General features: G+C 38.2%; 1 protein-coding gene across 1 annotated transcript in view; it reads right to left on the minus strand.

Moving 5' to 3' along the window:
- The window catches only part of GRV2 (DNAJ heat shock N-terminal domain-containing protein), a 466,773-nt gene extending 442,580 nt beyond the window's left edge, over positions 1 to 24,193 (minus strand). Inside the window, exons 1-2 of the mRNA XM_089425195.1 lie at positions 23,194 to 24,193; positions 2,597 to 2,732 (exon numbers count right to left, since the gene is read on the minus strand). Of these exons, the coding sequence (XP_089281321.1) occupies positions 2,597 to 2,732; positions 23,194 to 23,528 (471 nt within the window). The 5' untranslated portion in view covers positions 23,529 to 24,193. The remainder of the gene's footprint in view (positions 1 to 2,596; positions 2,733 to 23,193) is intronic.
- Between the last annotated feature and the right edge of the window lie 255 nt (positions 24,194 to 24,448).

The raw sequence follows: 24,448 nt of genomic DNA on the forward strand, positions 1-24,448 counted from the left end.
TAAAATTAATAGTTGACTTTTATTTTATTTTTTATTTTAACCAAGTTAAAATGTTTAACATACATTAAATTACAACATCCATTTTTACTCTTGATCAGATCAAATATTTTTTCACTCTATGCTAGTTTGCATATCACGATATTTGATACCTCTCGGGGGTTAGTACATCCAGAGTAAAGATGGATCTATGGTGGTTTAATTCCCCCATTTAAATAGGCTACATTCCAGGTGAATACCATGGGTCAATACCATGTGCCATTTTTATTTTTATTAATACTAATATTAGGGTTAATAATGTTTTTTTGCATGGTATTAATAACAATCTAGTCCATGGTATTTGTCCCATAGTATTTCGCCCATAGGTTTCACCTAAATATAACGCATTTTTTGAGTGTTCTTAATATAAGGTGACTTATGGAGTAAATATAAAAAAATGTTTTATTTGTTTACCATACCTCTCGTTTATTTATATTTTTATTAATTTACCATACGTCTTTTACAAATATGGTGTTTGGCCCATAAGATTCACTTAAATAAAACCTCTTTCTTGAGCCTTCATAAATAGAACGAGGGTTATGGACTAAATATAAAAAGAGGTTTTATTTATTTACCATGCATCTAGTTTATTTATATTTTTATTTATTTACCATACCTTTTGAGTAAGTATAAAAAGACGTTTTATTTATTTACCATACCTCCACTTTACTTATATTTTTATTTGTTTACACCCTTGCATGTATATAAGGTGACTTATGGAGTAAATATAAAAAATGTTTTATTTATTTACCATACCTCTCATTTATTTATATTTTTATTAATTTACCATACCTCTTTTATAAATATGGTATTTGGGACTTTGGCCCATAGGATTCACTTAAATAAAACCTATTCTTGAAAATGGGCGAATGGATTCACTTAAATAAAACCTATTCTTGAAAATGGGCGAATGGAAGGTTGTAACTCCTAATTTCAAGGCTAAATTTACCTTTTTTACCCTCTCCCTTAAAATAAGGTGGGCTATTTGAGGTGATTTGTAAAAATGTACTATGATACAAATTATTCGCCCACTAAAAATTTAAAACCCCTTAATTTCGCCAAAGGGCGAACATTCGCCCCTAAAATTTTCTATGCCTTGGAGAGACAGTTGTGGGGCAGCATCTTGCCGGTCTTTCAGGGAGAGAATTGGACTACAAATTGCTGAAGAATTGGAGTGTTGGTTGGGCACAATTCAGTGGATTTTTTGCTGTGGCAGCATCACCTTTCCAGGGATTGCGTGGGTCTGCGCAGAAGCTAATTCTGGGCCACACGTGGGAGTCGAGAAGAGGCACAATTGGGGCTGGATAGACTGGGATTGTGTGGGTCTGCTCAGAAGCTAATTCTGGGCCACACGTGGGAGTTGAGGAGAGGCACAATTGAGGCTGGATAGAGTTAGGATTTGTGGGGGATTCCGGTGCGGATTTTTGCTAGCATTTCCCATCATTTTGCAAAGGTTGTGATGGAAGATCTAAAGGTGGGACGAATTTCCCAGCTATTGGAGGAGCAAGTGGAAATTGGGGCAAAATTTGAAGGTCTGAATCAGGCCAAACCCTTTCTGGGTTTTGATGGGTTATTTGAGAGGAGACTGGGGTTAATTTCCCAGAATTTTCTGAGCAAAAGAAGGGGGTCAAACAGCAGTTCTACATCAGCCAGCAGTGCTGTTTTGCCAGGGCCAGCGTAGAACTCAGAGGGGATTGACTTTCCAGCATCTGGGCATTCATCTTCTCCACCTGGGACTCGTTTAGCTTGCCTTGGGCAAGCCCAGGTGCACTCATTTCATACTTATGTGTATCCCCTACTGATTTAAAATAAAATGTCAGATTGGCGCAGTTTCTGGTGTATTTCTGGAAATTTAATTTCATGTTGCATGCACATCTGTATGCTTTGTTTATCACGGTTGATTTTCCATTAGGAACATTACAGTTTCTAAATTTTATGATATATATTTATACTAAAAAACATCTGCATACTTTTTATCTATATTTAGAGTCAGTACTTTTGGATTGGCACACTTTTGAATGATTATTCTTGAAGCCTTAATAGCATGTATCCATAGACACTATTCAGTGCCCTCATGTTTAGTATAATTTCAAAGAGACACTTCAACCCCGCTGTTGTAGTAATAGGTTCAATGGATAACCAACCAATGATTGCAGTAAACATCAAAACAGAAATTGCACTAAACTAGAAACAAACATTACCAAAACAAAAAGCTTGTGATTGTTTCAAGATGAGATAATTATAAAGCAATATATTACACTACAAAAATCAAAATGGCATATTGATTTTCAATTTAAGGACCAAGTGCATCAAATATATGGCACTGACTTCTGTTCAAATATAGAAAGAAGCAATACAGATTATATGCATTTTTCATTATCCTAAAATGAAATGTATATGGTAAACTAAGACGAAAATTTTTCTAAGAATGCAAATAAATAGGACTAAACAGACAAGAAAATGTTGACTTGCTTTGATAATCATGTAAGACAACCTATTTACATTAAAAGGAAAAATGAACAAGGCTTGGCAAGAGGAATGCACAATTCAATTAACTCACAAATGGCATCCAATCAGAAGTCCTTCGACGAAGATGTAGTACTGAGAATTCGGCTACAACCACAGTACTTGGTGCATGTCCAACAGTTTTGTTCCACCTTAATCTATGTAACTCAGTCAAAATGCTTGCCCGGTACCTATCCAAGAAACATACACCATTTACATATAAATGTGCTGTAAAGGACATCCTAATCTTTTGTCTTAAGCCAGGGTATATGAAAGTGAATAGATATGGCTGAGAACATTTCTAGTGATAATTTTCAGTTAGACATGCAATGCACACAAGAATTGCAATGAGGGGCAAACAGCCCCAAAGTAATTTGTATTATAAGCAAATCCATTAACTGAATTGTTTCTTTACGTCACAAAACTTGCCCACTATATCAGAGCATGTGCCAAATTTGTAGCAGCACAAATCAATAGCCAATACAAAATATGTGGCAGAAGCCAGCATTAGGACACAATAGTACACAACTATCACAATCTGTTTTCTAGCAATACCACGGACATAACTTAAATAACCTGCAGAATAAAATATTTGCAGAGTGTTAAGTCCATGGCAACAACTCCACAGATTCACTACGGAAACCAGTTCTAAAAGTTGAAAAGATAATTATAGGCTATGTTAGGCTAACTTCTGGGGAGGAGTGATGGAGGGCAGAGAGGAAGGAGTTTCCGGAATGGCTGGAGAAACCCTCCCACATTTTAGTGTATTGCACAGGAAACACCAACAGCAGATCCACCAAACATGATAAAAGCACATAAATAGCAATAACCATACACTTAAAAGATAACAGGTATGCCACAAGTTATAGATTGAATAAACATACACACACTCATATATATTGGCTCTGTGTGTGTATATCATTGAAAATGACATATCAACTCAATGTCCAGCATAATGAACACAATTGCATTTTGAAATATCATACAAACTGCAAAATATCTACTTGAAGTAACTTTTGGTTTTTACAATATAATTTTGTTCTTAATTGTTGTCACGATTCCAACAATCTCCACCTTAACAACACTTTACCTGATACCTTGCCCAAGTCCATTCATCATTGCTTCTATAAGCCAAGTGAAGCTAAACACCATCGCAGCCTCTTCAACAGTACTGGTTTTGTAAACATATTTGTACAATTTTATTGAGGATGGTCTAACTTAAGCAATGTTTTAGAACTCCGACTCGAGTTCGGAATCAGCCGAGGGTCGACTCCGACTCCAACTCGGTATCAACTCGATCGTTGTAAAAAATACATTAAATATTTATTTTTTTATGAAAAAACATAATTTTAAATATTTTCATTCATGTTTCCAAACACAACATTAGAATATAGAGAGAAGACAACATATGACCAAAGTAGGCTCATGAATATATCTGTTATATCAAAATGGCACCCAGTGCACTGTCCAATACATACATGATATGGAGATCAAAACAAAAACACATAACCAAGGAGGCTCTAAATGGCCTCTACAACAAAAGTAAAACATCACTAGTCACTAGTCACTACTGGCTACTGCTAGAGAAGCCAACATCATCTGACTCAAACTCTGAATCAAAGTCAGACAGGGAAACCCATGGCTACTCCTCCTCATCACGATCTCCAACTACAATTGTAGAAGTAGTAGCACTAGCAGGCACAATTAGGGGGTTGGGTACCTTTTATAGGCTTTGGAAAGGTTAGATGGACAAGCAAAAAACCTAAAACCAAAAAATAACCCAAGTTTGGAGTTTGCTTTCCCTCCAAATTCTGTTGTTGACCGAGTTTGACTAGCTTGGCTAGTTTAAGTCAGACTTGACCAAGTCGGCCAGTCTATTACCAAACGGGCCAATTCGATGACCGGCTTAACCGATTCGGTAACAGACCGGCCTATGAACCAGTTTTTGTATCGAGCAGACCCGGGCAAGGGTCTAGCTCGGTCGATTCTAAATCAGTTCAGCCAGTTTTTAAAACAATGATCTGAAGATCTACTCCACCTCCATCAACTTGTCTTAAAAAAGGCATTCTGTATCAATATGCTTAGTCTTACTACCAACATAGATCCATCTTAAGCAGGAATCTAACATAAGTCGAGAGGGATCCAGTTTCTTCACATGCAAACTTCTTTAGAGTGCAAAATACAATGTGTAATTTTTCATTGTTTAAATTGTATTTTTGAATGCTATATAAAGTATATAGAAGACCAAATTGTAAAATATAAAATATTGAGACCACTTCAAACGTTTTAACCATAAAAACTTATTTTTTTCATGATATATACATAATTTTTTTAAACAATATATAATATATACATAGTTGAGATTAAAATATTTACATAACATGTACATCTAAGCATTTTATCAGTACAAAATTACAAATTAATATGGTTTTTTTATTATTAATATATTTTTAAGTATACATCAATATCAATTCATATTAAAATATTTTATTGATAACCCACATCACATTTTATTGTATACAACATTAAAATATTTTCTTTTAACAAATTTTTTTCTAGATACAAATACATATGAAGTTGATATCGACATAAATTAGTGAACATATATCTTTAAATGGTTTATTTAAATCCCATGTTGAATATTTTTTAAAAGATCTTACTCAGACATTTTTTTTACTTCTAATTAGTTTACATGAAATTACTTTACATGCGTAGCGTATTCAAAAAAAATTATTATAGCCGACATTATTTCTCTGTTTAGATTGTATTTTACTTTTATTTTAAGAAGGACACATGTCAACTCCACGTTGAGCATGGACATACTTACACATCCGCTCATGTTTCACTATAGAACCAGCACAAATCCATCTTAAAGCACAAGATCTACCATGAGTCGAGCACGTGCAAACTTCTTTAGCGTGCAAAATACAATGTGTGATTTTTCATTGTTTAAATTGTATTTTTGAATGCCATATAGAGTATATAGAAGACCAAATTGTAAGATATAAAATATTGTGACCACTTCAAACGTTTTAACCATAAAATATTTTTTTTCATGATATATACATAATTTTTTTAGAACAATATATAATATATACATAGTTGAGATTAAAATATTTTGCATGACATGTACATCTAGGCATTTTATCAGTACAAATTAATATGGGTTTTTTATTATTAATATATTTTTAAGTATACATCAATATTAGTTCATATTAAAATATTTTATTGATAACACACATTGAATATTTTATTGTATACAACATTAAAATATTTTCTTTTAACATTTTTTTCTATATATATATATATATATATATATAATATATCTTAAGTTGATATCGATTAGTTAACATATATCTTTAAATAGTTTATTTATATCCCATGTTGAACTATTTTTTAAAAGATCTTACTCGGACATTTTTTTACTTCTAATTATTTTATATGAATAGCATATTCAAATTTTTTTTCCGACATTATTTTTCTATCTAAAGTGTATTTTATTTTTATATTTTTATTTTAAGAGGGAGAAGTGTCAACTCCACATTGAGCACAAACATATTTACACATCCCCCCATACTGGGTTGTAGAATGAGCCCCTCAGCTCAATGATAAGTTGGATTGGTAGCCAAATGAATAGCGCTTTGATTGTCACAGAAGACATCCACACTGCTCTGCGTCCTTCCAAACTCACCCAAAAGCCCCTTCAACCAAATTGCCTCCTTGCATGCATGTGAGACAGCAATATATTCTACCTCAATAGTGGATAAAGCAATTGTTTCTTGAGGCTTTGACCTCCAACTAATAGATCCTCCTGCAAGAGTAAAGACACAACCTAAAGTAGATCTCCTCTTGTCCAAAACATCTACAAAATGTCAATCAACATTAACATAGATAGTATCGCTACAGTCTACAACCATAGGTGATGCAATAATCACTTGGGTCTAAGATACCAAAGCCCCCATTTCACTACTTTCCAATGATCTCTTCTTGGATTTTCCATGTATCTATTGACAACAACAACTGCATGTGAAATATCTAGCCTAGTACATACCATTGCATATGATACATGAGACATATAATCCTTTTATTCTTCACTATTAGGGCATCAACTTGAAGGAAGCCTAAAATGGAAAGCTAAGGGATTATTTACATGTTTCACATTATTCACACTAAATTTCACAAGTATTTTCTCCACATTCTTCTATTGTGATAACTTGAGCTTATCATTTTTCTTGTCTCTATGTATTATATGCCCAAGATTTGTTTTGTTGGTCCTAGATCCTTCATATCAAATGTCCTAGCCAATTGAGCCTTTAACATGTTAATCTCATACATGATTTTGCTTGCAATAAGCATATTGTTAATTTATAACACCAAGATAAATTAACAATACAGTAGTCATGCTCACTTCTAGTATAATTTTGGCTCACCATAAAGGAATCAAACTACATGTGCCATTGTCTAGGTGTTAAATTGGCAACAAGGGCCAAACTCCATGTGGGTCATCTTATTTATGGCAGCTGATATTTTTTGTTGGATTCCTCTAGTCGAGAGGTGTAGGATTGATCTAAAGATCATCTAATTCCAACATGTATTCATGGAGATATGAATTGATTTGTGTTATGGGACAATTCGTCAAGGTCGGCTAGCAACCAAATTACCCCCCACTTGTCCTCCACATTTTAGTAAAAATAGAGGTGCCTTGAAAGTCATTTGGCACTCACCTCTTGTGATATCTTCTCTCCATTGTTTTGGGTTTAGTGAAAGGGAAAATCCTCGAGAGGATACGCTGTCCTAAGAAGAGGTCTGCCAAGCCCTAATTCTACCAGGGACTTGGACGCAGTTTAGCAAGGGACTAGAACGCTGTAAATCCATTTTGGTGCAACGCATACCTTGAGGACAGCTCGTGGAGGAAGGGAGATCTTTGTTTTGAGGCCACAACAAGGGAGGCTAGAGCAACGTGGGTTGAAGGACTGTTTCAAGGGTTGAACAAGGTCCGAAGTCTGTTGTAGGAAGTTGTGATGCTTGTTGTGCTAGGCCGAGGCCTTAGGCGCTGAATGTTAGCTTGTTTAAAGGCTAACGGATGGGTTGTACCATTGTTGGAGGGTGTCGTGAGCAGCAATATTGTTGTATGGTAGGCCACACGCCATACCACTACAGAAAAGCTAGCGTGGGCAAATTTGAGGGTTGTCTTGAGCCCTTATCTTCAGCGTGGAGGAGGAGCATCTCTCCTTGCCTAGTCCGCAATTTTTGGAGGGTTGTTCAAGGACTGTTGGGAGGAGTTTAGGGTTGCAGAAGTATGCCCAAGTGCCCTAACCAAAACAATCAGGAACAGCACAGTGACAAGCAGATTTGGAGCAGTGTTAGAGGTGCGTTGGGTCAAGGATATTGACCAGATTCGGAGCAACTTGTGGGATCCACGTGTTGGGTTAACATGGAGTGTTGAATACCCCAAAAGGGTGCAGCATGATGTGATGGATGCAGCAGCATTGTATATTGCAGCGGCATGGTACAGTAAGGTGCTTGGAGCAACATGTTTAGATGCAACAATTGGATGCAGCATGGTGTTAGAGACAGCAGTAAGTAGTGCCGCATACTGCACAATGATGGGTACAGTAGTATTATGGTGCAGCATAGTGCACAGTGATGGAATGGGGCAGCATAGTGCACAATGATGGGTACAACAGTATGAATGGAGCAACACAGTGCACAATGATGGAATGGTGTAGCATAGTGCACAATGATGGGTACAGCAGTATGAATGGTGCAGCATAGTGCACAATGACAGTGGTGCAACACAGTGACGCATAGTGAAATATGATGAATAGTGCAGCATGATGAATAGTGCACAACTTGATGATGAAGAGCAGCATGATGAGGTACAGCTCAGTGATGTGCATCAAGATGCAGCAAAGTGATGATGGACATGGTATAATGGTGCAGCACAGTGAAGATACAGCAACGTGATGGAATCACTTGTGTTCAGATCAGCTGCCTCATGTGCCATCTTCTTAGAGAAGATCTATGCTCTTATTTAGATAAGTCAAAATGTTGACTTTTGATGTATATGTACTATCTCTCTGCTGAACTATTGAAGAACATATAAGAAGAATTGATCAAGAGTTTCCCCACATTGGCGTTTGTCCCTGGCTGGCGCCACATCTTGTGTCCTCTTGTCTTCTGCGATTTATGTTTATGTTCTATTTGCATTTTACTATCATGCTAAATGTGATTGCTAATCTGGAATTGATATTGAGCTAATATGGAAAATTGAAGTAAATTTGCTATCAGCATAGAACATACCTAAAATTAACATGGTATCGGAGCTGAGGTGAAGACAAAGCCCAAGCAAGAGTGAAAGAGCAATCACCGAAGACAGTTGGAAAGGACAAAAAGGCTCAAGTGGTTCCTCATCCCTCTTCAAATTCACCAAGGATGAAGTCGAAGCAAAGAATATTATCTGAGTGGCACAACGGAAGCATATGATGGCCTATCTAAAGATCACTTCAATGGGAAGTCTGGATCTAAGGGTGGAAGGAAAGGCAAATGCCTTGCTTGCAATAAGTTCGGCCATTATGCGAAGGAGTGTCTGAATGGTAGGGACACATCACTTGATGATGATAACAATCATTCTTGGGACATCTTCAATGATCGGAGGAATGACAGGTAATGCAGGTCATCAAGGAAATGGACAACTCTTCAAAGAAAGCAAGGAACTCCAGGTATGAAGAATCAAATGTTGTTTCTGATAAGCTAAAGAAGTATTATCTTATATGGCCCTCTCCACTACTTCTCCTCCAGACTCTTTGGAATTTGGCTTATTGATAATAGTGCTTCAAGGCACTTCATCGAAAGAAGGAAGCTCTCTCTAATTTGGTAGAGATGGAAACAATCGTGGGGATTATACTGGAGTCAATGCCACCTATCCGGAAAGGGTGTAGGGAATGTTACCCCTCAATTGAATGAGGGTAACACATTCATTTGCAAGAAGTTATTTATGTACCTGATCTCAAAAAACCTAGTGTCCATTCCGACAATGGAAGCCAAAGGTTTCAAGGTGGCATTCATCGATGGAAAAGTACATGTTTGAAAAAGGAATTTTTCAAAGATGCTTTTATTCTTGAGTTCAGGGTTGGCAATTTGTATCAAGTTGCAGGAAGTCCATTAGGGACCATGTCAGTTGACACATCTCTTCTATAGCACGAAGTCTGCTTATTATGGGGTCCAACCGATGTAGTCAAATGTGCAGGGATACCTGAATTCAAGAAGAGCATGAAGTACATGTCCGAGATTACCGAAAGAAAAATCTTACAAGGGGACCATTCCCCTCATGTAGCAAGACCTCAATGGGAATAACCTAAGGGTTGAGATTCATGATTGGGAATCTCAAGTATGCAGGTGGAAGAAAGCTCTCTATGTCTAGAGCAAACACCCCGGGCTTGATATGGAGGATTGATAGTTGTCTGATGAAGTTGAGATTCACTAGGAGTGAAGTTGATCCAAACCATTGCTTGGAGGTTGTGGATGATAGACCTCTCATATTGGCACCTTATGAGGATGACCTCTTTCTGATAGGTGCAGACCCTCTCATTTGCAAAAGTAAGAGGGAGTTGGATTCCAAATTTGGAATGGTAAATTGCAAGCCCGTGACAACCTCAATGGAGCTTAACTTTCAAAAGTTATGTGGTAGTAATGCCGAACCTGATTTGGGAAATGCCTCTGAGTTTCATAAACTCATTCTAGCATAGATGTTCTTGGTGAACTCCCGTCCAGATTTATGTTTTGCAATTAGCATGCTGAGCTCATATATGGATGAGCCTCACTAGATTGGTGCCAAGAATCTTCCGAGATATCTTCGGGGCACAATCTCTCATGGATTGAGATACACTGCCGGAAATGTGAAGCTGCATGATTATTTTGATGTTGATTAGGCAGGGAGTGTGGAGGATCGCAAGAGCACTTCTAAGTGTTGGTTCTCTTTGGGTTCTGCTTCGGTATCCTGGATGAGAAGGAAGCAAAAGTCGGTTGCTTTGAGCACCAATGAGGCCAGATACATATCTGTGAGTATAGCCTCCTGTGAAGTTGTCTGGTTGTGGAAGCTCTTCAGTGAGTTGTTTGGACACATGTTGGATACCATCGTGAACTTCTGTGACAACCAGAGGGAGATTCAATTGTTGAGGAATCCAGTGTTCTATGATCGCTCCAAGCATATAAACATCAGGGACCACTTTATCTAGGATGTGGTACATCAATGAGCAAGAAGGCTCCATCACATTAGGACTGATGTGCAGGTCGCCGACATTCTATCGAAGCCCCTGGGAAAGGTCAAATTTGTGACTTTCTGAGAACGACTAGGAGTCATGGAGAGACTATCTCCTAAGAGTCTTGTATGATATGGGCATTGAGCTCTGGGAGCTCCGGGGGCTTGGGGGTACATCTTGGAGTGATGAGCAACCATAGGGTGAGTGGTTTAGCCTTCCCTTAGTGGTCTGCTATGTAGGCAGGATGAGTTATTCATCCTTCTCCTACTGAGACACAGTCATAGGGCGAGTGGTTCAACCATCCCCTAGTGATTTGTTGTGTACAGGGTGAGTGGTTCAGCATTCCCCTAGGATACCCCTGGCGACATGTAGGCAGGATGAGTGGTTCATCCTTCTCCTACTGAGACATCCTACCCATGCAATCTAGGACACATGGGAAGTACCTCTGATCTGACCAATGAGCAGGGAAATGAGGATAGGGACCATAGTAGTACCGATGGACACATCGTGTTACTACCGTACTCCCTATACTAAGATGACATTGATCTGGGATCAATTGGAATTGACTTTGGGTCAGTAAGAGTGATGTAACTCACTCTTATGGAACTGATATGGGATCAATAAGAGTGATGTAACTCACTCTCTTTTGGAACTGGTCTGGGATCAGTAAGAGTGGTATGACACACTCTCTTCATTCGGACTGACTTCGGGTCAGTAAGAGTGCTATTGGGCACTCTCTTTTATCTGGAACTGACTTCAGGTCAGTAGAGGATGGTATGATACATTCTTGATCACTTCTTCTTCTTCATAGTTCAGCAGAGCAGTGCAGGGCACTGATGGCAGAGATAGTACAGTTTGGCAGATGGATCAGCAGATGGAGTTCTTCCTAGTTAAGAGGGAGTGTTAAAATGCAACTAGGGCCAAACTCCATGTGGGTCATCTTATTTATGGTAGCTGATATTTTTATTCAATTCCTCTCGTGGAGAGGTGTAGGATTGATCTAAAGATCATCTGATTCTGACATGTATTCATGGAGATATGAATTTATTTGTGTTATGGGACAATTCGTCAAGGTCGAACAGCAACCAAATAACCCCCCAATTGTCCTCCACGTTTTAGTATAAATAGAGGTGCCTTGAAAGTCATTTGACACTCACCTCTTGTGATATCTTCTCTCCACTGTTTTGGGTTTTAGTGGGAGGGAAAGTCCTCAAGAGGATACATTGTCCTAAGAAGAGCTCTGCCATGCCCTAATTCTACAAGGGACTTTGGACACAGTTCAGCAAGGGACTAGAACGCTGTAAATCCATTTTGGTGCAACGCATACCTTGAGGACAACTCGTGGAGGAAGGGAGATCTCTGTTTTGAGGCCATAGCAAGGGAGGCTAGGGAAGCATGGGTTGAAGGACTGTTTCAAGGGTTGAACAAGGTCTAAAGTCTGTTGTAGGAAGTTGTGAAGCTTGTTGCGCTAGGCCGAGGCCTTAGGCGCTGAATGATAGCTTGTTTAAAGGCTAACGGATGGTTTGTACCATTGTTGGAGGGTGTTGTGAGCAGCAGTGGTGTTGTATGGTAGGCCACATGCCATACCACTACAAAAGCTAGTGTGGGCAGATTTGAGGGTTGTCTTGAACCCTTATCTTCAGCGTGGAGGAGGATAATACGCTATAAATCCATTTTGGTGCAATGCATACCTTGAGGACAGCTCATGGAGGAAGGGAGATCTCTGTTTTGAGGCCACAGCAAGGGAGGCTAGGGCAACGTGGTTTGAAGGACTGTTTCAAGGGTTGAGCAAGGTCCGAAGTCTGTTGTAGGAAGCCCTAATGCTTGTTGTGCTAGGCCGAGGCCTAAGGAGCTGAATGGTAGCCTGTTTAAAGGCTAACGGATGGGTTCTACCATTGTTGGAGGGTGTCGTGAGCAGCAGTAGTGTTGTATGGCAGGCCACATGCCATACCACTACAGAAAAGCTAGCATGGGCAAATTTTAGGGTTGTCTTGAGCCCTTATCTTCAGCGTGGAGGAGGAGCATCTCTCCTTGCCTAGTCCACAGTTTTTGGAGGGTTGTTCGAGGACTATTGAGAGGAGTTTAGGGTTGCGGCAGTATGCCCAAGTGCCCTAACCAGAACAGTTAGGAACAGCAAAGTGACAAGCAGATTTGGAGCACTGTTAGAGGTGCGTTGGGTCAAGGATATTGACCAAATTTGGATCAGATTCAAAGCACCCTCTGGGAGCCACGTGTTGGGTTAACATGGAGTGTTGAATACCCCAAAGGGGTGCAGCATGATGTGATGGCTGCAACAGCATGGTGCAATAAGGTGCTTGGAGCAACATGTTTAGATGCAGCACGGTGTTAGAGACAGCAGTAAGTAGTGCAGCATATTGCACAATGATGGGGACAACAGTATGATGGTGCAACAAAGTGCACAATGATGGAATGGTGCAACATAGTACACAATGATGGGTACAACAGTATGAATGGTGCAACATAGTGCGCAATGATGGAATGGTGTAGCATAGTGCACAATGATGGGTACAGCAGTATGAATGGTGCAGCATAGTGCACAGTGACAGTGGTGCAACACAATGATGCATAGTGCAGTAAGATGCATAATGCAGCATGATGAGTAGTGCAACTTGATGATGAAGAGCAGCATGTTGGGTACAACATGATGAGGTACAGCTTAGTGATGGTGCAGCATGATGCAGCGAAGTGATGATGGGCATGGTATTATGGTGCAACATGGTGTAGCACAGTGATAGATACAGCAACGTGATGGAATCACCTGTGTTCAGATCAGCTGCCTCATGTGCCATCTTCTTAGAGAAGATCTCTGCTCTTATTTAGATAAGTCAAAATGTTGACTTTTGATGTATATGTACTATATCTCTCTCTATTGAACTATTGAAGAACATATAAGAAGGATTGATCAAGGGCTTCCCCACATTGGGGTTTGTCCCTGGATGGCGCCACATCTTATGTCCTCTTGTCTTGGCTTGTCTTCTGCGATTTATGTTTATGTTCTATCTGCATTTTACCATCATGCTAAATTTGATTGCTAATCTGGAATTAATATTGAGCTAATATGGAAAATTGAAGTAAATTTGCTATCAGGATAGAACATACCTAAAATTAACACTAGGGGACTGCTCCAAGCCATTTAGTGACTTCTTTAGCTTACAAACAAACCTTCTTTAGCAATGTTGAACAAATCCTCCAAACTAATCGATGTATATTTCCTCATCCAAATCTCCATGTTTAGATATTCTTTAACATCTAACTACTCTTAACTCTTGATCAAGTAAAGCAACTAGTGCTAATACAATATGAACATAAACAAGCTTAACAACTAATGAAAAGATCTCATGGAAATCAATACCTTCCATCAGAGAATACTACTTTGCTACTAGTTTAGCATTATATCTTTCGACTTTACCATCAACATGCTTCTTCAATTTGTAGACACACTTACACCCAACAAATTTTCTATCTTTTGGAAGTCCCAAGTTTTGTTTTTCTCCAAGGCATCCATCTCTTCTTTCACTGCCATCTTCCATTTAGCATTATCAAAATCATATATTGCTTCCTGATAACAAGGTTCCCCATCATTAGTAATAAAAGCAATAGATCAGACAAAATCAATATACTAATTAGGAAGATTTGTGTAGATCTTCTCAGTGTTGGTTGTGGTATTTCCGTTTCCACATTTTCCTGAATATCTTTTGCATCCACAACTTCTTTATCATTGGAAACTTCTTCTTGCTTCTATAGATGGTTAAGTCTCCAATTGAATTTATTGATTTAGTGGTATTTATTCCTTAGGGTTCCTAGGCATCTTAGAGCAGTTGTTCTAGGCTGTATAAAGAGGTGAAAGTCAAAATCGGAACTTCAAATGGCATCTCCGAAAGTTTTAGGCGTGATATCGAGGTCAAGCAAAGGTGTCCATTGTCCCCTGTCCTTTTTTGTTTATATGTTGACAAACTTGAAGAGTGGATAAACTCACAAGGTGGTGATGGTGTCCATTTATGCAAGTTTGTTAAAAGGCTTCTTTTGTACGTAGATGAACTTATTTTGATTGCTAAGTTTGCTCTTGGCTTGCAAGAGCACTTGCTTTCCCTTGTGCATTTTTGTAGAAGGGTGGGGATGCAAGTCAATATTAGCAAGACGAAAGTGGTGGTTTTCTCTAACAAAAGAAAACATAGCTAACATAAGTTTTACTTTGAAGGCAGCACTCTTGAAGAAGTTGCAGATTACAAATACCTCAGAATTGACTTCAATAGAAATCTAAGTTGGGAAGGTTGCAAAAAGAAAAGAACTTTGGGAGGTTGGAAAGCATTCTATGCTTTTCAAAATAGGTGCAAAGACGCAAAGTTATGGGATTGGAAGACAACTCAAACTCTTTTTGGGCTTTTAGTGATTCCAATGGTTCTTTATGAATGTGAATTGTGGGCTAGCAGTACACCTGACTTACAGTGGAAGCAAATTGAGAAAATTCAAAAACACAAATTCAAAATCAAAAGTTCAGTTTCCTATGATATCTTGCTAAGTAAAGTGGGGGCTACTCCTATTGAAGCAATTGCTATGGTGTGACTCATAAGATATTTAAAAAGATTAACTCTCATCAACTTCGTTGTGAAACGAGGCATTGGAAAAGACCAAAAGAAGTTTGGGGAGAAAGAGTGTATTTTTTGCACTACCAGAAAAGTGGAAATAGAAAAGCATTTCATTATGGAATGTGAGGCCTTCAAAGATAGCAAGGACAATTATATAAATATCCTGACAGCTAGCTTTTGGGATAATTTATTCAACGAGGGGACTATTGAGAAATTGGGAGCTCTCATTGTCACGTTGCATAGGAAAAGGGATGAATGCAGAAATCAAATGGCGAAGCACTCTGTCCCATAGGCGACGCCTTCAAAGATAGCAAGGACAATTATGTAAATATCCTGACAGCTAGCTTTTGGGATAATTTATTCAACGAGGGGACTATTGAGAAATTGGGAGCTCTCATTATCACGTTACACAGGAAGAGGGTTGAATGCAGAAATCAAATGGTGAAGCAATCTGTCCCATAGGCTATCTTTAGCCTCATGGACGTTAAAAGTCCTTCTTCTTCTTCTTCTTCTTCCTATTTCAAATCAACTTCTACAATGTTTGATTTTTTGAGGGGAGAATTCATCGAACTACATCTCTGCTAATGATGATTTTGTGGGCAATGGGATCTCACAATCTGTATCCCTTAATTACATCATCATAACCAAAAAAGACATACTTCTTTGATCTAGGGTCTAACTTAAAACATTAGTTTTTAAGAGTAAGAGCATAACCTTCACAACAACGACAAAAATTAAATTTGAGTAATCATAAGAATGACATGTCCATACTTCTTCAAAAATTTCACAATCTTGCAATTGATCGTGATTGATTTACTAGATAACAAGCGATAGTGATTGTTTCTGCCCACAACTCGTTGCAAATTGGCATTGTTGAGCATGCTCCTTGCTCTTTCTAGAAGAGTCATGTTCATGTGTTTTGCCAGGTCGTTTCACTATGGGTGTATACTATAGTTTTGTGCCTTCAGCTTCTTTGTAATACTTTTTAAATTTTAAAGATGTGAACTCACCTCCATTATCTATTCTTAACCATTTGATTCTCCTGCTAGTTCTCTTTTCTACCATAGCTCTAAATTGTTTAAATATATTAAATATATTCGTTTTAGGACATAGACCCACACCTTTTTAGAGAAATCATTTATACTTATTACAAAATATGACAATCCTCCAAAAGAAACTATAGGGGATGGCCCCCAAACATATGAACGAATATAATCCATACTTCCTAGACTTACTAGTGTGACTTTCTGCTCTAAACTTCTACCTACATTACTTTCCAAAAATACAATGTTTGCAAAAATTCAAATTCAAAGATTTTAACTTTGGAAGTAATTTGCAATTTATTAGCATCTATAGCCCTTTCTTGTTGCTATGACGGTGTGGTTGTTGAGAAATCTAAGGCATCAAGATTAGGTGATTTCTATATTAATGATAAATGCTTATGAATGTTTTTTACTTCTTTAGATTAGGATCTTCATTTTACTTAGATTATTATTATGTTCTTCTTCATCAAATAGCTACCAATGCATAAACAATAAAGAGACAGGAGACACAGAATGTAGGTGATCAGCCAGGGACAAAACCTCTCCAACTTGAGATGAAAACCCAAACGAATTCTTCTTATAGAGGCTTCAATTGACGAATACTAAGACCAAGACCCTTGACCTACTCACCTCTCCAAGACCAAGTCACGAGGCTTCTTAGCTGGACCTTTCTTTCCTTGAGTCAATCAAAGGTCAAACAACTGACTTTCCTTTCTTTCTCGACTATTCTTCCTATTTCAGCCTCATACAATTCTCGACCTCTTTCAAAAGCCCTAGTTGCAGCACATGGGAAGTGTCACCTCCTAGTTTGTGCCCTTGTTTCCTTCGTTTTAGATGTAGACTCCCTTTTCTTCAATTCGGCTTCCTTCTTGACTTGTCTTCTCCCCTAACTCAGTTACCTGAGATGAGTGCAATATCCTCCACTTCTCCTGTAGCAGATGATGCTTCTCTTCTTCGCATGTGTGACAGTAAATAGCCCTAAAACAAATCCAAAATTGACTCGGCTTCTAGTCCCTTCTTCTTCGCTTGGATGGAGGCTCCTCTTGTGAGATTCTCGCACTTCTTCTTACTTTAGACCTTGACCGAATTTTTACCTTTCAAATGAGGCCGAGTTGCCCTATTTATAGTGGTTTGTGCATCCATAATAAGCCGACTTGAACTAGAGCCGATGCCCACATGAAGAGGAGCTTGTGACAAGGTCTTGGAGGGCTAATAAATTTTCTTTTACAATGGATTACATGCCCAAAATGGGTCTTCAAACTTTGACATTGACTCTATGAACTTTATGACTTGATGACCAAACCAAATAGCTCACAATGGAAGCTTTATCTAAAAATTAAATTCCTTAATCATGAGACCCATGATTCAAGTATTACAAAAATAATTATATTTTTCTTCTTTACATCAATTACATAAAATCATAATTACACATGTCATTATGAAGACCAGACCTAGTTACACTTTTCAACAATCGCTAATGCCATAAATGAGTAGATTCATTTGCCTCCTCAAATACCACAGTTGCTTCATTTATTTGAGTACTCCCTTCTAGCTTGTAAAGGCTTCCAATCTTTGTATCCATCATAACCACCAAAGTGCTCTTGGACACCTTCAAAGCTCCACTTCGACCTAGAAATTCATAATCTCTAGAATCCAAAACCCCCAAAGAGATTTAATTATTTTTTAATTTATGCACGTCTTACCTCTGTTGAATTGAGGCTTCTGTGATCCATATCAGGTTTACGAGAAATTTTTCGGTGTAAATCACAAGATCTATCATTTGTCGACGCGTTTCGAACCAACTAGTGTGGTTCATCGTCAAGACAAGTTGAAGAGTCAGATGCAGCTTTGCATGTTAAATAGCTTTGAGCAGAGCCTCCAACGGCTAACTAGGCCAACGGCCAAATTGGACAGGGGACCTTAAATAAATAATCAAAATTAATAAGGGACTAGCCTCTAAATAAAAATATAAATAATTAAATTTAAATGGTTGTTAATTTAAAGAAAATATAATTAATTTAATATCATTGGTTAATAATATAATAGTTAGTTAAAGGGGGATTAACTAATAAATACAAGGAAATAAAAATAAAAAGTATCATTAACTATTTATAGAGTTATCATATAAGTATTGGAATAAAACATATGATTAAAAAAAATAAGAAAATAAATAAATAATTAAAAATAAAAATAAAAATAAATAAATACAAATAAAATAAGTAAAATAATATTGAAAATAAAATAAATCAATCAATAAATAAATAAAATAAATGCATGAATAAATAAATAGTTAAAAATGAGCCCCAAGGGATAGCTCAAATGGTCGAGTTCCCGTTGCTAAAGCACTTTCCTAGTTTGGGAGGTCACGGGGTCAAATCTCCTCGACGCCCTCGGGGTTAGGCCTGTTAAGATTGGCCGACGGGCAGATCCCTTCGGGTGGATCTGCCCCGATATTTTCCCGTGGATGTAGCGGCCACTCAGTGACCGTGAACCACAGCTTAAAAAAAAAAAAAAAAAAAAAAAAATAAATAATACTGAAAATAAAATAAATCAATAAAATAAATACATGGAAAAAAAATAATAACAATAATAATATTGAAAATAAATCAATAAAATAAATACATGAAGAAAAAAAAATTAATTAATTTATAAAAAGAAGAGACAAGAAACAAGGGGAGGGGAGGAGGACGGGCGGAATGGAAGAAAGCAACTAGGAAGAGAGAGTTGGGACCCAACATCTACTGACCTTCCAGGCATCCTCTCTATTGAGATTGCACGGCCTCTTTTCAATCTCAAGAGCTTCCCTGAATTTCCGATGATGGAACTGTGAAACTCTAGCTATGACACTAGCCTCCTCAATACAAACGTGATGATTGGTTTTCTCTGCATGCTCAACTAAAGCTAAAGACTTTGATCTCCTATGCTTAAGGTCAGCAACGTGTTCACTGATCCTTTGACTGATGGAGCGACCCATCTCACCAATATAGGGGGTCCCACAAGAACAAGGGATCATATATATCCCTTTCATATCTTTAGGGTCGATAGGGCCCTTTGTTGATCTGAGGGACATCTGAATGGTGTTAAGGGGCCTAAAGGTTACAGGGACACTATGAATCTTGTGAATCCTTGCAATCTTATCAGTAGTCCCCTGAACAAACAGAAGATGCACACCTGGAATCTGCTCCTTCGACTCCCTTTTAGCAAGAGAATTCTTGGTAGCTTTTAGGAAAGCCTTCTGTCCCATGTGTCTACTATAACCATTCTCGACAAAGACATCAAGGAGATGGGATTTTTCTTTCTCAAAACTCTTATTATCTGAGATCCTTAGGGCCCTGGTAGCAAGGGTATTGAGAACTCCCATCTTCTGAGCAGGGAAATGGTGGGAACTAGCATGAATATATTGCTCCATATGCGTTTTCTTTCGAAAAACTTGGTGGGAGAGGGAGCCATCACTATTCTTAGAAATAAGAATATCAAGGAAAGGGAGGCACCCATCAACTTCCTGCTCTTTAGTGAACTTTATGGCCGAGGATTGATTGTTGAGATGATCGAAGAAGAGATCTAATTCCTCTTGGCCGTGAGACCAGATAACATTGGTGTCATCCACATACCTTTTCCATAGCTTGGGCAAGAGACGGAATGAGTTAAGAGCCTTGGACTCAAAATCTTCCATAAAAAGGTTAGCAACGACAGGGGAAAGGGGTGAGCCCATGGCAACCCCACAGGTTTGCTCAAAGAACTCTTACCTCTGTCATCGTCCTCATAATACCATCAAACATTTTTATCTTAATGCTTCCAACCCCAACAATCTTACAAGAAACGTTATTTTCCATAAGAATAATACCACCATCAACAGCTTGATAAGATAAAAGCCAACTTCTATGTGGACACATGTGATGTGAAGCACCAAAATCTAATAACCATTCTCCATAGTATTATGGGACATTACAAATAGATGAAACTTCATCAACGATACTTGAACCTGATTCAACCATATTTGCTTCCTTTTTGGAGTCTTCCTTAGGTTTCTACCTCTTCCAACAATCTTTCTTCAAATGCTTTAATTTATTACAGTACCAACATTTTAGTTTACCCTTCTCTCGACTTCTCCCAATTTTCCTTGGATCAACTCCTAGCCACCATTGCTTCTAATGTGGAGTTCTAAACTAGATTTCCTCCATGCCTCCTGAGACAACAATGCTCCCACAACAAAATCATAGTCAAGAGTACCAATTGTTCTAAAGCTAATAAAAGTGACCAAGACTTCCCAAGATTCAGGGAACTAACACAACAATGTTAACTGCCTTATCTTGCTCATCAACTTTTACATCCATACTAGTTAATTGGCATATAAGAATACTAAATACATTTTAATGATTAGCATTTTGGTAACTTCTATCATTCGTAGGCTATATAGTTGCCTCTTCAAGTAGATTTAGTGTGTCAAGGATTTCATCATAAAGGCTCCCCATTTTGCTCCACAAGGCTACTATTGTTTCCTCTCCAACAATATTGAAAAGAACATCATCTACCAAACATAACCAAATGGTGTTGAGAGCTCTTCTATCCAAATCTTCCCATCCCTCATTAGTCGTACTCGCAAGTTTCTTCCTCTTGCCATCCAATGCCTTATGCACTCCTTGCTACACCAAAAAATCTTGCATCTTGAGCTTCCATAATTCAAAGTTATACTTTCCATTGAATGTCTCCACCTTGAACTTTGCATTTGTTATCTTCACTATTAACTCTCTTCACCAAAAAACCAAACTCCATGCCTTCCTCCAAACTCGAGCTCTACCAAAAATTGGGCAAACCTCCACAAAATCAAAAGATATGTGCATGTGTATGTTATCTCCAAAAAAGCGACTCCACAACCTCCACTAAATCGTGCACCAACACGAACCAAATCTTTGCCTCTAATAAGTCATACACCAACACAAACCAACCTCCGCAACATTCAACATGAGTAACCACGACAAGCTAGACTCCTTCAACGTGGTCTATAGGCACACCTCTGCATGCAGGATGAAAATGGGTCCCAACGAGCCTCCTTAACACTATACAGACTTAGCCCTTCCTTGATGAATGCATTCACGGAAAAATACATGGCAAAAACGGCCCAATACATGGCCAATACTTCGCCCTTCCTTGATAGATGCATTCAAGGCTCAATACATGACCTTCACTAAAAAGAGTAAATGTGTTCTGCAGATGTGGTCTTTATCAAAAAACATTTGCGGCAAACTCACAACCAACAAGCCAAAAAATTATTAAACAATCTTTTTTCAAATCCTTTGTGGTAGTATGGCCCGCACAATCTCAATAGATGCAATATTCCTTCTCTACATGAATTTGTAATAAACTGTCATCTTGGTGCTCAATAAATGCAATCAGCCCACTCTTCCTCTACACGCGGGTTTCCAAATCACTGGACAAAACTCAGCCCCCTTTCCACTTGGCTCCGATACCACTTGTTGGTAATTATGAGCTTGAATAAAATATTAATTGCAGAGAAAAATAACACAAAAATGATAGTGAAACACTCAAACAAGACAAATATTTACCTGATAAAATCCTAACAACAATGTGTAAAGGAAATATCCACATGGCAAGGTATCGGTATTTTTATTGTTCAAGAAATAAGATTACAAACAGCCTTACAACCATATTCTCCCTCTCATGCTACATAGGATGTGTCTAATTTGGCACTGTAACATGTGTTACATGAACTGCCACCCATTATACAAACCAACAAATATTTACTTTAAGTAAATTTTAGTTTTCACAATATAGTTTTGACTTAATTGTTGTCACAATTCCAACACATCCATCCATCAAGGTCGGAATAATATTTCCTCGTTGATTCCAATAGAAACTCTCAACCTTTAAAATTCATAGAAACTACTAGCATTTGTTGAAAACAGTAGACCCTTGAATTTCAACAAGTTTAGCATTCAACCCGCATTAATCTTGTGCCCTTTCACTTTTTCATGACATTTGATTTATTTATGTTCAAGGATTCCTTCCAGAGAAGTTTTGTTTATAAGAGAATTCTCAAAGACATCGTCCCTTTCTCAACAATGAAAGGTATTGAACAACAGTGAAGGTATTGGAATTCGAACTTCAATTTATGCTTTTAAATAGACTTTTGATATGTCACTAGATAAAAAAATTAAAAAAAGTACTCTGCAAAACAATAGGGGTATATTAGAAAGCATTTCAAAATATTTTCGTTTACAGTTTTTAAAATCCAAGGTCAATTGGCATTTGATGCAAAGTACACTAGTGAAGAGGGAACTGAATCTTCGCATACCTTGAGAATTTTATGTCTACTCTGTAAACTATAGTGTGAAGCAAATAACCCCTTTCACATATTATAATTCTCTAGAACTGAAATACTATATCCAACTGTCTTAGTATCTTACAATACTTTTAAAAATGTTCCTCTATGATATATGGTTGATTTTTGCCATTCGATTCCAACAATTATTTTAAATGAAACTATATGTGGTCAGTTGTCATAAGTGTATGGCTGGTGGAAACCATGCCGAAGAAACCTATAATGGAATGAAATGAAAGCTGCGAAATGGTTATTAATCCTAGTACAAATCACTAAAAGCAAATGGGCACCAATGAACAATACATCCATTCATTCAATTGCTTTATATTTTCAGGCATGGAAGGAAGTAAAGCTCATTGTCTTAATAAATGAATGATTATCGCAATTGAGGAGCAACTAACCTGGAGGAAAATTTCATAGGCTTGAACTTGCCGCGGCCGTCGGTCCGGACACTGATCGTAAACTCATTAGCATTGTCGTCTCGGCCAAAGAAGGGTGCAGCTCCCTCGAAATCGTTGAGCACGTCATAGGAATTTGTAACATTTAAGGTCGCAGGATCGAGAGTGACAATGCACACCTGCGAAATGCATAGAATCCTTTTATAACGCCCTCGCCAAGAGTGTTTCGTCACCAGGTAACGCGCAAGGTAATCCAACTCCTCCGCCGGAACATCGCCAGAAGAAGACGACGGTTGATCATGGGACGATGAAGATGCGTGTCTACTCACGAAATCCATGTGTGGAAGTAACTGAAGGTAGCGGGTTCGCGTCGCATTCGGGCGGAGGAACCACCAACCCTGCCACTTAACCGCTGTGCTGCCTCCGCCCCTCGACTGATTCGCCCCCAGCTCTCCCTATTTGAAGCCCTAAAGAAAGGCAGATCACAACGATCGACCGATCGGATCTTAATTTGTCTCGAATTCTCTCAAACCCTCCATCCTTTTATCACTGAAAGGAAGCATATTCATCAGCAGCCTGTGCTTGCACCATGCGCAATTGTGATTGTCATGAATCCAATCCAAACCTGCCTTCCGAGTGATCGATCCAATTAACCTTCAATTACTAGTCAATTCGCTAGAATTCTTTTATTTACAAAATAGACTCCACCTGCATTCCATTAACCTCTTCCACCTTTTTCTTCACCTGTGGTGCTGTGTGTTGGTATAGCGGGTAATCTTCACCTGTGGTGCGGTGTGTTGGTATATAGTTAGTCGGGGGAAAGAAGATAGAGTACATACCACTACACTATAGAAGAGGCAAGCAAAAGCCCAAATCTACGGTCTTCTTGTCTCAAGAGTGAGAAACAGGGGAAACCACCCGCGATTAGCGACAACATATAGAAAAGTACCCTATGATTATCCCTTCCTGGGAAAAGAGAAGGTCCCTTCATCCCATTCTTCACATGCTGCCTGCCCTCTTGGAATATAGCGAAATGGGCTGTTCAAAAGCGACGCAATGTTCTAAACCATTCATTTGCGCCTTTTTCTCATATTTACTTATTTCGGAGATGTTAATTTGCCATGACACATGTAATGTCTTTCACTTTTTTTAAAGCCGAGTGAGATATATTTCCCCCAAAAAAGGAATTTTAAAATTTTATATTTTTAATAATTTAAAGTTTATAGTACTAAATATTGATATATCTTATGATATTTTC

Source organism: Pinus tabuliformis, chromosome 6 (assembly GCF_031772625.1).
Source record: "Pinus tabuliformis cultivar Carrire ecotype Pingquan chromosome 6, CPIR1, whole genome shotgun sequence".
Taxonomy (NCBI): Eukaryota; Viridiplantae; Streptophyta; class Pinopsida; order Pinales; family Pinaceae; genus Pinus; species Pinus tabuliformis.